At 14.7% G+C, this 15,354-nt stretch overlaps 3 protein-coding genes across 3 annotated transcripts, besides 53 other annotated features; 2 read left to right on the top strand and 1 right to left on the bottom strand. All coding sequences in view use genetic code 6, as the record gives it.

Annotated features, from left to right (window-relative positions):
* The first annotated feature begins 229 nt into the window (after window positions 1–229).
* Window positions 230–311: a microsatellite.
* Window positions 312–777: 466 nt separating this feature from the next.
* Window positions 778–814: a microsatellite.
* A 550-nt stretch (window positions 815–1,364) lies between these two features.
* Window positions 1,365–1,424: a microsatellite.
* A 1,727-nt stretch (window positions 1,425–3,151) lies between these two features.
* Window positions 3,152–3,181: a microsatellite.
* Window positions 3,152–3,183: a microsatellite.
* Window positions 3,184–3,242: 59 nt separating this feature from the next.
* Window positions 3,243–3,284: a microsatellite.
* Window positions 3,268–3,305: a microsatellite.
* Window positions 3,268–3,322: a microsatellite.
* Window positions 3,274–3,343: a microsatellite.
* Window positions 3,274–3,345: a microsatellite.
* Window positions 3,291–3,343: a microsatellite.
* Window positions 3,346–3,743: 398 nt separating the features above from the next.
* Window positions 3,744–3,780: a microsatellite.
* A 588-nt stretch (window positions 3,781–4,368) lies between these two features.
* Window positions 4,369–4,407: a microsatellite.
* Window positions 4,369–4,427: a microsatellite.
* Window positions 4,380–4,442: a microsatellite.
* Window positions 4,443–5,097: 655 nt separating this feature from the next.
* Window positions 5,098–5,167: a microsatellite.
* Window positions 5,112–5,175: a microsatellite.
* Window positions 5,119–5,172: a microsatellite.
* Window positions 5,176–5,204: 29 nt separating the features above from the next.
* IMG5_189050 (hypothetical protein) lies at window positions 5,205–7,125 on the bottom strand (the record flags this gene model as incomplete). The annotated part of the gene is made up of 5 exons (XM_004026799.1): window positions 6,204–7,125; window positions 6,012–6,153; window positions 5,605–5,902; window positions 5,371–5,553; window positions 5,205–5,294 (listed from the first exon to the last, which is right to left on the bottom strand). Coding segments are annotated over exons 1-5 (1,513 nt in total), but the record flags the coding sequence as incomplete, so codon positions are not given.
* Window positions 5,931–5,994: a microsatellite.
* Window positions 6,165–6,202: a microsatellite.
* A 43-nt stretch (window positions 7,126–7,168) lies between the features above and the next one.
* Window positions 7,169–7,208: a microsatellite.
* A 25-nt stretch (window positions 7,209–7,233) lies between these two features.
* Window positions 7,234–7,286: a microsatellite.
* Window positions 7,234–7,294: a microsatellite.
* Window positions 7,256–7,294: a microsatellite.
* A 257-nt stretch (window positions 7,295–7,551) lies between these two features.
* Window positions 7,552–7,613: a microsatellite.
* A 389-nt stretch (window positions 7,614–8,002) lies between these two features.
* Window positions 8,003–8,035: a microsatellite.
* Window positions 8,036–8,039: 4 nt separating this feature from the next.
* Window positions 8,040–8,074: a microsatellite.
* Window positions 8,075–8,415: 341 nt separating this feature from the next.
* Window positions 8,416–8,483: a microsatellite.
* Window positions 8,426–8,483: a microsatellite.
* Window positions 8,484–8,659: 176 nt separating this feature from the next.
* On the top strand, window positions 8,660–11,000 carry IMG5_189060 (tld family protein, putative; the record flags this gene model as incomplete). The annotated part of the gene is made up of 9 exons (XM_004026800.1): window positions 8,660–8,959; window positions 9,021–9,075; window positions 9,179–9,317; window positions 9,363–9,479; window positions 9,557–9,888; window positions 9,971–10,052; window positions 10,187–10,352; window positions 10,569–10,926; window positions 10,980–11,000. Coding segments are annotated over 9 exons (1,569 nt in total), but the record flags the coding sequence as incomplete, so codon positions are not given.
* Window positions 9,077–9,134: a microsatellite.
* Window positions 9,078–9,139: a microsatellite.
* Window positions 9,486–9,548: a microsatellite.
* Window positions 10,354–10,414: a microsatellite.
* Window positions 10,356–10,415: a microsatellite.
* Window positions 10,356–10,439: a microsatellite.
* Window positions 10,369–10,479: a microsatellite.
* Window positions 10,369–10,481: a microsatellite.
* Window positions 10,469–10,540: a microsatellite.
* Window positions 10,480–10,573: a microsatellite.
* Window positions 10,485–10,555: a microsatellite.
* Window positions 10,500–10,563: a microsatellite.
* Window positions 10,506–10,540: a microsatellite.
* A 1,130-nt stretch (window positions 11,001–12,130) lies between the features above and the next one.
* Window positions 12,131–12,195: a microsatellite.
* Window positions 12,196–12,768: 573 nt separating this feature from the next.
* Window positions 12,769–12,816: a microsatellite.
* Window positions 12,770–12,816: a microsatellite.
* A 25-nt stretch (window positions 12,817–12,841) lies between these two features.
* Window positions 12,842–12,897: a microsatellite.
* A 202-nt stretch (window positions 12,898–13,099) lies between these two features.
* On the top strand, window positions 13,100–14,887 carry IMG5_189070 (hypothetical protein; the record flags this gene model as incomplete). Its single annotated transcript, XM_004026801.1, has 6 exons — window positions 13,100–13,181; window positions 13,225–13,403; window positions 13,461–13,769; window positions 13,880–14,128; window positions 14,173–14,602; window positions 14,735–14,887. 6 exons carry the CDS (start codon window positions 13,100–13,102, stop codon window positions 14,815–14,817), a joined length of 1,332 nt encoding a protein of 443 aa, XP_004026850.1. The 3' UTR covers window positions 14,818–14,887.
* Window positions 13,791–13,838: a microsatellite.
* Window positions 13,794–13,838: a microsatellite.
* Window positions 14,604–14,688: a microsatellite.
* Window positions 14,604–14,721: a microsatellite.
* Window positions 14,812–14,853: a microsatellite.
* Window positions 14,888–15,092: 205 nt separating the features above from the next.
* Window positions 15,093–15,146: a microsatellite.
* Window positions 15,093–15,150: a microsatellite.
* Window positions 15,151–15,354: the final 204 nt, after the last annotated feature.

Genomic DNA, 15,354 nt, shown 5'->3' on the forward strand with positions numbered 1-15,354 from the left:
TTAATATTTAAATATTCTTCATATAAATATAATAAACAAATGTATCTCTTATAATGCCATTATGTCTAATTATATCTTTTCTAAGAATTCCTTCTTTTTAACAACATAATTTTATAACAGACCTTTAATATAAAACATTTAAAATATGAATTTAAAACACAACTTTTTAAACATAATATTAATGTATTAAAATAAAAAAAAAAAATATATTTATTATTATTAGTATTAGTATAAATATAAATATATATATATTTATATATAAAAAAATAATTATATATATATAAAATATATTTATATTTATATTTATATATTTTTTTTATAATACATATATAAAAAAGCTTATATATATTTTTTTTTTTTAATTATTTTATTAATATTATAATATTTAAATATAAATATTCATTTTTTAAAATAGGTAATAAATTAAAAACTTTACATTATCTTTATTTAAACACTAAAAAAAAATATGATTAGAATATAATATATTATATTTATATATATGTAATTTTTTTTTTTTTTTAAAAACAAATATAGAAATATAATGAAAATAATTTTATATGCATTAAATAAAGTATTTGTTTATATATATGTTTATATTTTTTTAATTTTTTTGAATAAATATTATATAAATTATTAAAAATAAATTTATTTTAATGAATTCTTATTTATATGCAAGTCTTAAAAAAAAAGAAAAACCATAATAATAGAATATTTAATAACCAGTTCCTTATACATCTATTATAAATCAAATACCTGTATAAAAATACAAAATTTTAAAATATTAAATATAATTATAATATTAAAAAAAATTATATAAAAAAATAAATAAAAGTTAACAAAAGCACTCGATAAATATCCTTAATTTTTTGATGAATTTAAAATATAAGTAGTTCAAAAAAATATTAATAGAATAGATAAACTTCCCCTAAAATTCTAAAATATAGAAACATTGTATTTATCAAATAATAATTTAACAAGCTTAAAAGGAGTTACATAATTTAAAAATTAAGAACATTAACATTAGCAAATAATGAAGTTATATTTTTTATATATAAATATATATATATATATGTATTTTTTTTCATAAAACTAAAGTTATAAGTTGATGATATTGTATTTTATTTGTAATAATTATAATATTTAGAATGCTTAAATTTGTAAGGAAATCCTATTGAAAAACATCCGAACTATAAAATCTTAATAATAACAAGTTTACCTAATTTAAAAATTTTAGATGGTAAAAATATAAATGAAAATAAAAAAATGTGGGCAGAAATAAAAATGAAAAATTAATAAAGTCTTTTAAATATAATGTGTAAAAACTATTCAGAAATAATTAAATTAAATTCAGTAAAATTTTTAAAATATATAAATATATATATATATATGTATATATATATATTTATATATATACATATTTATATTTGATTTAAATAGTTTTAAAAAAGATTGAACATTAATTAAGAATTTCTTTTAAAACATAATAAATATTGTAAAAACATAAATAATATAGATTTTAATTTATTTTAGTAAATGTTTGATTTTTAAACATATTTATGTGATATTTAAAAGGAAGATTTATAAAAAGAATTATTATAAGACGTTCTTTTAATATTTAATAAATTACAAGAAAATAATAATAAAATTGAAGATAATTATGAATTTGCATTTTAAGAATTAATTAATTAATAAAATTAAAAAATTGCTGAATTAGAAGTTCTAATATAAAAAAAAGTTATTTTATTTAATTAATTTTCTTAAGATTAAAAAATTGTAATATTCAAAATAAAACACACATATATAAATATATATATATAAATAAAAAATAAAATAGAGAAATGTTACTTTTTCAAATGAAATTTAATAAAATAAATAAAATTAAAATAATTAAATTTCTAATTCTTAAAAATCATTTTTTAGTACTAAAAAATCTTTTACAAAAACTGAATTTTCACCAAATAAAACAGTCCCAACTCCTTGTAAATTAGACAAAAATCCCTATAATACTTCCTTAACTATATAAAATAATACTCCATTTAAACGTAAAAACAAAGAATTGGAAGAGTTAGTGTATTAATTGTAGAAAAAACTAGAATAAAATGAAGAATATAATCGCATTTTGCTTGAAAAAAATGTTTATATGTAAAAAAAAATCGAAGAAAATTCTAACTTTGAAGGGCTTTTTTTAAAGGAGAAAATTTAAAATTCTGAAAATAAAATTCAAAAAGAAAAAATTGAATAAATATTGAAAAAAAAAGAAGAAGAAATTTAAATTCTTTTAAAATAAAATTATCAAATTAGTGATTTAGAAAAAGAAGTTCTTTTTTGGTCTGAAAAATAAAAGTAAAATTTAAACTAAATTTAAGTCTTGGAAAATGAATTACAAAAAAATGATAAAATAGAAATTCATAATGATAAAAGAAGACTCAAATTAGGCTTTTTAATGCTATTTTTGGCATCTTAAAGATCTAAATAAATTAATTTTTTTATAAATAAAGTCAGAAAAATAGCTTTAGAAGGAGTTTTTGGAACTTGGAGGAGGTTTTGTATTATCTAGAAGAGGTTAAGAAGTAAAGAGAAGCAAAAGAATGTTTTTTATATGAAAAAATATGTTAGTTATTGGAAGAAAAATATATTATTTATTCATAAGATGAAGTATTTTATAGAAAAGTAGAAAATAGAAGATTAGAGAGATGTTTTTTTATGTTTAAAATAAAATTTGGGGTTTTAGTTTAGGATGAAATAATTAGAAAAGAAGATTTTTTAATTTTGGAAGGAAAAAAATTTAGTGAAAAGTTTAAAAAGTTGGAAGATTTTTTTAAAAGGGAATTGTTTAGATTTTAATAAGGAAAAAATTTTAAGTTTAAAAAGTTAAAATTTTTATATATAAAAAAGTAAAAGAAAAATATGGAAATTTTGGAAGTTTTTTTTTTATGAAATTTAATTAAAGAAAAAAAATTTAGAGGAAAAAGCTAAAAATTTTTTAAATAAAAAATTGAAAAAAAAATTATTAGAAGTTTTGTAGAAAAATAAAAAAAAATATTTTTAGAAATATGTTAAAGTTAATAAATAAATCAATTTAAAAATAAAAAAAAAACTATAATTTTTATTTTAATTTTGGAGAAAAACATTTCTAGTAATTTCGTAAATTAAAAAATAATAAAAAAAATAATAATAAAAATACTTTTTAAAATAAACGATTAATAAATGGTATAAAGCTTTATTAGAAAAAAAGTAAAAATAAAAATAAAATTATAAAATACAAAAAATAAAATATAATAATATTAATAATATATAATATATATATATATGTATATATAATTTATATATATATATATTATATTTTACAAATATATAATTTTAAATATTTTAATATAAAATTATAAAAATATTCTTATATTTATTAAACATGACATATATATTTATATTAATTTGTATTTATTAAATAATGTTTTATTCATTTATTTTCAATAAAAATTAGAAAAATCTTTAAGTTAGAATAAAATTCAATTTTTTTTAATAAATTTTGTATATAAAAAAAGACATTTATTTCTTTAAAAAATTACCTATAAAAATTAAACTAATAAAAGAATCTTATATTATAATTCAGATAAATTTAAAATTCTAAAAAGCTAGAATTATTTTTTAGAAACATTATTAATTATTAAAAATTAAAATTTAAAATTGTTTAAAATTTACTATTTTTTTAAAAAAAAGCTAAATTAAATACATTTAATAAATTGAAAAAACATTTCTAAAAAAAAAAACATTCTAAAAAAATTTTAAGAAAATTACTAAAATATAAAAAGTAAAAATTATAGAAAATCTTTGACTTTTGGCTCACATTTATTTAAAAAAAAAAAAAAATTAAAAATTTAATTTTTACTAAAAATATTATAAAAGCTTTCAAAACTAAAAGATAATGTTTTTTTGCTCTCTATTAATAAATAAATTAGGCCTTAAAATAAAAATTAGGTAAAATAATGCATGAAAAACAACTCCTTAAAGCAGATTTTGAATAAAGTAATCGTATTTTATAAGAATTAGAGGAAGATAAGGCTGAAATAATTGAAAATATAAGAAAATTAATGGATTAACATGTACTTTTATAAGAAGGATTAGCCCAAAAACAAAATGAAGTTCTATAATTAAACTTAAAGCTATAAAAAAGAAGTTCCTTTTAATAAGAAAATGAATAAAAAGATGATTTTTGTGTTGAATAAAATAATTTATTTGAAAAATAAAATGATATAAAAGAAATAAATTTTTTAAAGGAAAAAATAGAAAATTTAAATTTAATTTTAGAAAAAAAAAACATTGAAATTTAAAATTTTTAAAAATAAAATTTACATTTTTAATAGGCTTTAAAAAAAAAGTTTAAAAAAAATGAAAAAAAGATTAAAAAAAATGAAGAAATTTAAAAAAAAAATGAATAAAATTTATAATAAAGTGATTAGGTTTAAACAAAACAAGATAATTTTTTAAATAATGAAGAAGATTTAAATTAAAATGAAGATTTATTAGAAAAAACATAATAAAATGAAAATAATTTATTTAAATATAATACAGAATTTTCTACTTTTAAGAATTAAAAAGCTTTCTAAACTGAATTTTCGGAAGATAAATATATTTTAGATGATTTGGAAAAAAGTAGATCGAATACAAAAATATTAAAAGCTTAATTTGAGTAAAGAATTAAATACTTAAGTGAGAATATATAAAAAGATTTGGAAGAAAAAAATTATATTTTATGATATTTTATATTTACAAATAATATATTTATTAAAATATTAATATTTTATTTTTTATATAATATTTATTATAAAAAAAAAAAAAATTAAAAATGATTAATAATAAATTTTATTTAATATAATTTTTTTTTATTTTAATATATAATTATAATGTAATGATAATAAATTAAAAATTTAATATTTAAAAATATTTAAAATTAATATATTGTATAATTTTATAAATATATAAAAATTATTCATTTTTTTCTTTTATCTTTTTAAGTTTTTTTTGATTATTATGTTTATTTTCTATCCTTTAAAAAAATAAATTAAAATTAAAAAAAAATATAATAAAGTATATAATATGTATAATTTAATATTTATTTAAATATTTATATAGTTATATATTTATTTATATATTTATATAATTATATATTATATATTTTTTTAATAATTTTTTTTTTTATTTATATACTTCTAATTTTTCTAAAGCTTTTTTTCTAAAATCATCTACTGTTAAAATTCTATCTCCTTCAGCTTCTTCTTCGTCAAATTCATCATTATCTATTTTTATGTATTTGTATTTTATATTTATTTAAATATTTTTTTTCAAATTTTATATTATCTATATAATTTTAACCTAATGCTTCTTATTTTTATTTATTTGAAAGTAATGCATTCGAAGCATTTTAAAGCATATTTTAATAGCTTTCATTATTTCCTTCTGCATGAATAGCTGAATATGCTTATAATATTTAATTAACTTTATCTTCTATAATTCCTAAAAATATCATCATATTACCATCTGTTACAGTATGAGATCCTATTTAATTAAATAAAAATATAAATACAATTATTTTAATGTTTAAAAAACCAGCCATTTCTTTAGCAAAAGCTTTATCACATTCTATTGTATTAAATAAAGTATCAATCCAATTAGTTAAACTATTAATAAGTTTTTAAGCATCATGTCTTCTAAATTCAAATTATTCACTTTTTACTTCTGCTCTTACCATATTTTCTTCGAAATCTTTTATTTTACGTTTATATTATACATCTAAATTTGTTCCTCCTTAATAATGCTCTATTTCTAAATTTTATTCGGCAATTTATTTTTCTAAATCTTCAATTTCGTTGGATAGTTCATTTACATATTTAAACATTTAGAAATTCTAAATATAGAAATATGTAAAAAAAACGTATATTTATATATATATATATATATATATATATATATTTATATATATATATATATATAATATATTTGTTTATATAATTTACTTTCTCCTCATTTTTAATAAAAATACTAACTAATTTTTCAAAATCAGTTACTTTAGTTGCGGCTTAAATTTTGGCAAAATCTTCTTCATATTTTTATATTTTATCTAGCATAGCTTAATTGATATTTCTATCTTTATATAATCTAAAAAATACATATATATTAATATATATATATATATATATATATTATACTTTTAATTATTATTTCTATTTAATTTTTCGGAATCTAACATATCATTGTTTATTTTAGTCTCATCCCTATTTTTTTCTGTTAATTTTATATAATCGAGTGCTTTTTTATTTTTTTCCATAATATGTGAAAGGTCTCTTAAATCTTTTTCGAAATTCTCAGATTCTTTTTTCGCTAACATTTTTAAATTTTAGATTTAATCATTAGCCTTATCTCTTTCTTCATATGCAGTATTTGCAGTTTCTATTATATTTGCCATTTGTTTTCTTTTTTCATGTAATTCTTTTTCTAATTTCTTATATAAATTATCAAATATAACCCTTTCTCTTCTTAATGAATCTATCTATTATCTTAATTATTTATTAACAGCAATAGCCTCATTAAATTTTTAATTAGCTTTATCAAGTCGGTTTTCTAAAATCTTTATTTGTTTACCTAAAGAACCTTCATTTTCAGCACCGGCATTATAACCACCAACATTCTGCTTTTTTTCAATTATTTTTTTCTAAAAATCTGCTATATGCTTATCTATTTCAGTCTAATTTCTCTTCTCTTGTTCTATGTTTTATTTTAACTCTTCAATTAAGTTGTCTCCGCCAGAAGATTTCGCGTACATTGTGTTAGATTACAACTTTTGGGAGTTCATTTTTGATATTATGTCTTTTAGTTATTGATTCTCGTTTTTAAGCTTGTCAATTATACCTCGTTGCTTTTTTATTAAGGCTACTGTTTCTTCTGCATAGGCTTTTCGATCAGATTCTAAGTTACGGAATTTTCGTTGGTATTCTTCAAGCTCTTCCATCTTTTTTTTTCTTTCTTCTAAATTTTTATTTTTAATTTTTTTGGTATGTTATTTAAATTTTTTTACGATTTTCGTTCATTTTTTATTTGTAAAATTTTATTATTAAATATGATTTTAGGTATATATATAATTTATTATATTAAAGATAGTAATATTTTTTTTTTAAAAATAATAATTTATTAATAAAATATATATTTATATTAATTTAGTAGTTTCCTTTTTTAAAATACATATATATATATATAAATATATATATATATATATTAATATTATATATAAATATTTTATATTTATTATTTTCAAATATTAATATCATTTTTTAAAAATAATATCATTATAATATAATATAAAATTTAAATTTTTTTATAATAATTGATTATAAATATGTTTTTATATTTTTAAAAATGATTAACTTTTTTATATTTATATAATTAATTTATTATAAATAAATTTTATATTAAAATTTTAAATTGTTATTTTTTAATAATAATAATTAAATTTTATAATTTATTATCTTTTATTTTTTTTATCTTTTAAAACAATATATATTTATTCATTATTCTTAATATTTTTTTTTTATTATCATTATTATAATTTTTTTTTTTTTTATTTTTATAAAATTATTACTATAATATTTAATTATCTTTTTATTTACAAATATAATATTTTTACTATTAAAAACTTTATAATTAAATATATATTTAATATTATATAATTTTTTATTTATTATATTTTTTAAATAAATATTATTCAATTTTTTTATATAAAAAATAAAAAAGTCTTATATAAACAAAGTTTTTTTTTTTATTTTTTTAAATCTTTATAAATATCTAATATTTAATATTTATTATTATTTTTTTATAAAAAAAATAATATTGATTTTTTGTTTATTATAACTTAGAAGAATTTTCATTTATTATTTATTGGGTTTATAAATAAAAATATTTTTAATTAATCTACTACATAAAATTTTTTATATAGCATTTAATATTTTTTAATAATATATATTTCAAATAAATATTATATTTAAATTAATTAAAAATATATATATTTATAAAAGATATTATATTTTACTAACTTATATTATTAAGAAATTTCGAAATTATTAAATTGGATTTTTTCTATTTTTAATGCTAAGTAATGAAATCAAATTTTTAAAAGAATTAAATAAAATATTAAATTTCACTATTTATAATACAAATAGTTATAATAAAAAAATTATAAGAAAATGAATATCATAAAATATATAATAAATTCAATATTATATGATTAAATAGTAAAAACTTTTTTAATCTATAAGTTCTTAAACATTTTAAATTTAATTTTATTTCATATATAGAGTTAATTTATTTATAAAAAACAATTAAAACGATAAAGAAAATTTAACCAAAAATATTATAAATATTATGATTTATTTTTTATTATATATATATATATTTTTATATATATATATATATATATATATTATATATATAATATAATAATAATTTTTTTTTTTAATAAAAAAGAATTTTCAATTTTTTATAATTAAAATAAATAATATTATTCTATATATTTTTTTAAATAAATAAAGTAATTAAAAAATATGTTTTAAGCAATAAAAAAAGTTCTTTAGTATAAAGTATATTATATATGTAATTTAATATCAAATTATATCTAATCTATTTAAAATACATTAATAAAGAAATAGGAAGAATTAAAAGATAATTATTAAAACAATTTATCTTAAGGATACGAGGTTATTAGTTTTTAAATATAAGAAAGTTATAATTTACCAAGAATAAAAGTTTATACAGGAAAACTAGAAGAAGAAGAGTTTGAAATAAAAGAAGAATAAAGAATATAATTAATAGATGACGAAAAAGAAGAAAAACATTAAAATTAATAAAAGTACTTTTATTATTTAACAACTAATAGTGACACATTAATGGGATTATCTATTAAATTTAATATATCGTAAAAATATATATTATTTTTATTATGATTAATTATAATACATATATATATATATATATAGAGAAGCTTAAATAAAAATGATAAATGAAATTTCAGATACTATATTTCCTGGAATGGTAATAATATTTTTTTAATAATATTTTCTTTAAAAATAATATTTATTAATAATTTTTTTCTTTATTTTAATATTAAAATTATTATTATAAAAATAAAAAAAAGAAATTAAAATTTCCAATAGAATTATCATAATAAGAAAAATAAAAAGAAAATATTCATTAAATTAATAATATATAAAAAAAATCATAATAATTTTCAATGTCTAATATATAAGAAAATTAAATATAAGAAACACATCGATGTATATTATTATTTTTAAAAAAAAAAACAAAATAATAAAATGTAGATTCCTTTTATTATTGCACATCACACGGTAATATTATGGGTTGCCTTTCAATTAATGAAAATGTCATAATGTTTGATCCATCGTTATCAAATGCAATAAATATGAAAAAGTTATAAAGTAATAATATATATATATATATATATATATATATATATATATATATATATATATATTTATATATATATAATAAAAAGAAAAAAGAGTTATTAAATTTTAAGCTTGTATAGATATTAAAGACATAAATGAAGCTATTTCTTTAATATTACCTTCCAGAAATGAGTCTAATATTGAAAATGCTAAAGATTATATATTATAGATATGTTTATCACATATAGGAAATAAGGATATATATAAGAAATATAAGAATAGATTAAAGGAATTAAAGAACTAAAAAAAATCAATTTCGACCATATTTTTTAGACTTTTTGAAACTGATTAAAATAATAAGGAAATAAGTAATGATGATAAGAAAGAATTATTAGAATATGTAGTAAAATAAATTAATTAGAATGTTTAAGCTTATGAAGTAAATTTTTTTTTTTTTTTTTTAAAAAAAAAAAAATTAAATTCTTTTTTTTAAGTAAAAAATTAATTAACAAAAAAAAGAGTAAGTTTAAAATGGATAAATTAAAGATTTAGAAGTTTAAAATAAGGGAGAAAGTGAATAAATTGATGATGATGAAGAAGAAAGTCTTACTATTTTACCTTTTTTTGATATTTTATATGAAAATTTGATCCCGAAAAAAAAAAGTTCAGCAGAAATAGAATTAGATAAATTGAGTTTTTATATAAAATAAAAATATTTTAAATAAAAAATTTAAAAGATGAATGGAAAAAATTCGAATTTACACCAAAATTAGCTGAAAAATCATAAATTTTAACAGATAATGAATAATTTTTATAAATTATATTTTATGTTCCTTCAATGTTTAAGTTTACAAATTGGAGAATGATATATTAAAACTTAAGACATGGGACAAGTTTCTAAACGTAAAATAATATAAATAATATAAAATAATATAATTAAATATAAATAAAAATAAATAAAATAAAATTTATATATATATAAATATATATTTATATTTATATTTATATATTTAAATATAAATATAAATATTTTTTTATTTTTTTAATTAATATATATTTTTTTTTATTTTTTTTTTATTTTATATTTTTTTATTAATATATTTTTTATATATTTATTAGTTTATACAGAAATGTTGAAGAAGAATCGCCATTTATATTAATTATTTAAAATTTTTATGATGAAATTTTTGGTGCATATGTATCTGATGCACTTCATTGTGAAACTAGTTTTTATGGAACTGGTGAATGTTTTTTATTTAAATTAGATAAAGATATTAAAGTTTTCAATTCTACTGGTAAAAATGAGAGTTATATTTATTCAGATTTAGAAGGTTTTGCTATTGGATGTGGTGAATAATATGGTCTTTATGTTAACAAAGATCTTTATAAAGGTTAAAGTCATAAATGTGATACTTTTGATAATGATATTCTATGTACTGTTGGTAATTATAATGATTTTAAAATTAAGAAAATTGAGGTTTATTTTTCTTTTTCTTTTATTTTAAATTAATTATAATTTTATATTATTAGATTTGGGGATTAGATATGTGATTTTTTATAATAGATTTTTATATATAAATATAGATAATTTTAATATTAAATATTTTATTTTTTTATTAATGAAAAAAAACAAAAACAACAGATAAATAATTTTAATTTTTTTTTTTTTTTTAAATAATGTAAGTAAATTTTTGTTTTTTTTTTTTTCTTTAATAAAAATAATTTTTGTCTTTTATTAAAAAATATAATAAAATGTACACTGAAAGTCAATATATTGAATAAGAAAAATAAAAAACTGAAAAATTAAACAATTTTTTCTTATTATAATAAGGTTTAAGAAATAAACATTAAGTATTTAAATTTTTAGATAATAAATTTTAATCAAATTAATATAAATTTTCATAATCATGTCCTAAGTTTTAGTAATAATCTAACAGAAAATTATTTTTTACAGAACCTTAATTGTAAGAAAAACAAAATAAATAAATAATCTAAAAAACATAATCTTCATTTTATTAAAAGAAAATAAATACAGCATCAACTAAATATTGTACAATAAATCATTCAATAAGTGAAAAATAAGAATAAAATTATTAATAAATAAAACAAAGTGAATAAAATATAGAAAAAAATAAAGATAAAAAGATAATTAAATCTATTCCTAAAAAAAATACACATATAGAGATGGGAAAATAAGTTAAATTTAAAGACTATTTAAGGATTTTATAAACGAATTAAGAAAATCCATTAGAAAATCATTTTTAACATATAAATAAATAAAATTATATAATAAAAAAGAGATATAGTTAAAATGCATAAAATCAATTATTAAATAATATAAATTAAAGCGCAAACTAATCGAAAATAAACATTTCATTAAATTCAAAAAATATGAGTTCTTAAGTTTAATCGAAAAGTAATTTAAATACAAAATCTTTAATTAGTTATATAAGCTTAAATTCTTCGAAATAATTAATTAAATTTAAGCAATAATAATATAGTAATACTTATATAGAAAAGAAAATATCTGCAAACAAAAGAATCTCTGTATTTGCTCAATAATAATATAATTATTAAATTTAACCTTTATGTAACCTAAATATAGAGGAATAAAGTAAACTGAATAATATTTGTTCGTTTTTTTCAGATTTTGCCAATAATTTGAAATAATTAGAAAAGTAATATATATACATATATATATATATATATATATATATATATATAAATTTATATTTCTATAATATATTAGTTTAAAATAATCTAAGAAACGAGCCGTTTAAGTACTTTAACGTGTAAATGGATGGCAAGAATTTATGAATACTATTTTACTTTGCGAAGGTGGAAACGAAATTAAGAAAGAATATGATTTCTAGATTAGCTTTTTTGAGGAAGTTTTAAAGTAATATATGTAAAATTAATAATTATAATAGGTTAATAATAATAATTAGAAAAGAATATAAATAAGTTATATGGGAAATAAAATTATTGTATGTTTAGATTTGCTATGGGATAATTATATAAAGTTTTAATATTTAAATAAAAATTTATTAGATTTTATTGTAACAAAAGAAAACGATTTTTTTAATGAATAAAAATCAAAAATTTTGGATGAAATTGTTCAAATTAATAAAATTTAAACTAATTAAATGAATAAAAATAATTATAGTAATAAACATTAGTCAATTTTAAATTAAATACCGTAAAATATATAACATATTTTAGATAGAAAAAAATATTTAAAATAAGAAATGGCTTTAGAAAAATTAAATAAAATGGAACATTAATATGGAAATTTTCCATATATTCTAACTTTTGATAGAATTAAAAATTAAAATATTACAAATTAAAATTAAATAATTAAAAATTACGAAATATATATTTGAAATTACTTAATATATATATATATATATATATATATATATATATATTTATATATATATATATATATTTTATATAGAAATCTATATTAGATATTTATTATTTTTATTTATTTTTAAAAAATGAATAAAATAAAAAAAAATTAAAATTTTTGTTTTTAACATTTATAAGAAAAAAAAAAAAAAAAAAAATTATATAAAAATATATTTTTATTTTGTATATATATTTATAACATAAAAAAGTAAGTAATTAATAAAGATAATAAAAAAAAAATGAATTTTTAATTTCAATAAGAAAACGAAGACGAAAACGAATGGGAAGAAGAAGGTGAAGAAGATGAAGAAGAAGAAGATTGTAAATATATTTTTTTTTTTTTTAAAATAAAAAAAAAAAAAAGATAAAGAAGATAATGAAAAAAAAAATGCAAATAATATAAAAGACAATGATACACAAAAACTTTATGATATTTTAGGAGTTGATAAAAAAGCAGATATTAATGAAATAAGAAAATCATTTAAAAAAGCTTGTATTAAAGGTGAATATAGACATCCTGATAAAGGTGGAGATCCAGAAAAAGTATTAATATAATTAAATATATAATTAAAAAAAAAATAAAAAAAAAAAAAAATAAAGTTCAAATTATTAAATCAAGCTTATGAAATATTATAAGATGCTGAAAAAAGAGATATATATGATAAATATGGTTTAGATGGATTAAAATAAGGAGGTGGAGCAGGAGGAAATGATCCTTTTGATATTTTTAAGTAGTTTTTTGGAGGTGGAGATGATTAGAGAAGTTAAGGATAGAGAAAAGCTAAACCAAAATAAATAAGTGTAGAAGTATCTTTATAAGATGTATATAAAGGTAAAGTCTTAAAAACAAAATTTAAAAGAAAAAGACCTTGTGAAAAATGCGAAGGAAAAGGAGGTGCAAATGCAAAAGTAAATTAAATTAACATAAACTAAATATATAAATATATAAATATATAAATATATATAATATATATATATTTTTTTTATTAATATATATTTTCTTTATATTTTATAATTAGGTTTGTACTATTTGCAAAGGATAGCGATATGTTATTAAAATGGTAAAATTAGGTCCTAATACTTATTCATAAAGTTAATCTGTATGCGATACTTGTTAAGGAAAAGGAGACATTATAAAAGATGAAGATATTTGCTAATGTTGTAAAGGATTAAAAATAGTTGAAAATGAAAGAGAGATTGAAGTTCCTATAGAACCAGGTGTTCCTGATTAATATAATTGTTTATTTACTGGAGAGGCAGATGAAGGAGTATTTTTTATTTTATTTTTAATTTAATATTATTCATTATATAGCCTGGAATTATGGCTGGTGATTTATATGTTAAAATTATTATAAAAAAACATAATGTATTTGAAAGAATAGGTGCTGATTTATATATAGATTAAGAAATTAGTCTTTTAGAAGCTTTAGGTAATGTTTATTTTGAAGTTAAACATTTAGATGATAGTATACTTAAGGTGGCTAGTCGAGATTATATTCATAATGGAAAAATAATGAGTATAAAAAAGAAAGGAATGCCATTTTATAAGGATAAATTTGATTATGGAAATCTTTATATTAGATTTAAAGTTATTTTCCCGAAAGAATTAAGTCCTTAATTGATGAATTCTCTTAAATAAATTTTACCCGGAAAATAATAAAATTTAATTAATAAAAATAAACAGTTTGAATATATGTAAGATTTCCATGAATGTGATATGAATTAAAATCCTAAAGGGGGATGTATATATAATATATATATAATATATATATATATATAATATATATAATATATATTATATATATTTATATATTATATATATTATATAATTATATTAAATGTTTTATATATTTATATATATTTTTGTTTTTCAGAACATAAAAATGCAGAAGATGATGATTATGAAGATGCTCAAGATGCTCATTAAACTTAACATGTTTAATGTGGATAATAATGATTTTTTGTTATTATTTAATATTTTTATTTATTATTTTAAAGATTAATTTGTTATAAATATTTTGCCGATTAAAAAAAAATTAAATAAAATTTTGTTTTATTAACTATTATATATTAAAAAATTAAATAATATATGTATATATAATTTTTTTTGTTTAAATATAAAAAAATATCTATTTATATATCATTAAAATATATATATAAATTTTTTTTTTATATTAAATATTTATAATATAAATTAACTAAAATTTATATAAAAAAGTTATTATTTAAATCATATATATATATAAATATAAAATAATTAAATATATATATATATATATAATATATTTAATATTTTTAAATTTAATACATTTTTTATATCTTTACAATATATAATTATTATATTTTTTTTCTTTAAATTAATATAAGCTTTGATATTAATTTAATAATTTAAAGTTATATTATTTACTTTATTTAGGGTTTTGTAAAAGTATAAAGTATTAATTAGCTTTTATATAAATAAAAAGTATAAAATATGTTTTATATAATATTTATA

The sequence above is a fragment of the Ichthyophthirius multifiliis genome (genome assembly GCF_000220395.1).
Source record: "Ichthyophthirius multifiliis unplaced genomic scaffold scaff_1120509251360, whole genome shotgun sequence".
NCBI classification, from domain to species: domain Eukaryota; phylum Ciliophora; class Oligohymenophorea; order Hymenostomatida; genus Ichthyophthirius; species Ichthyophthirius multifiliis.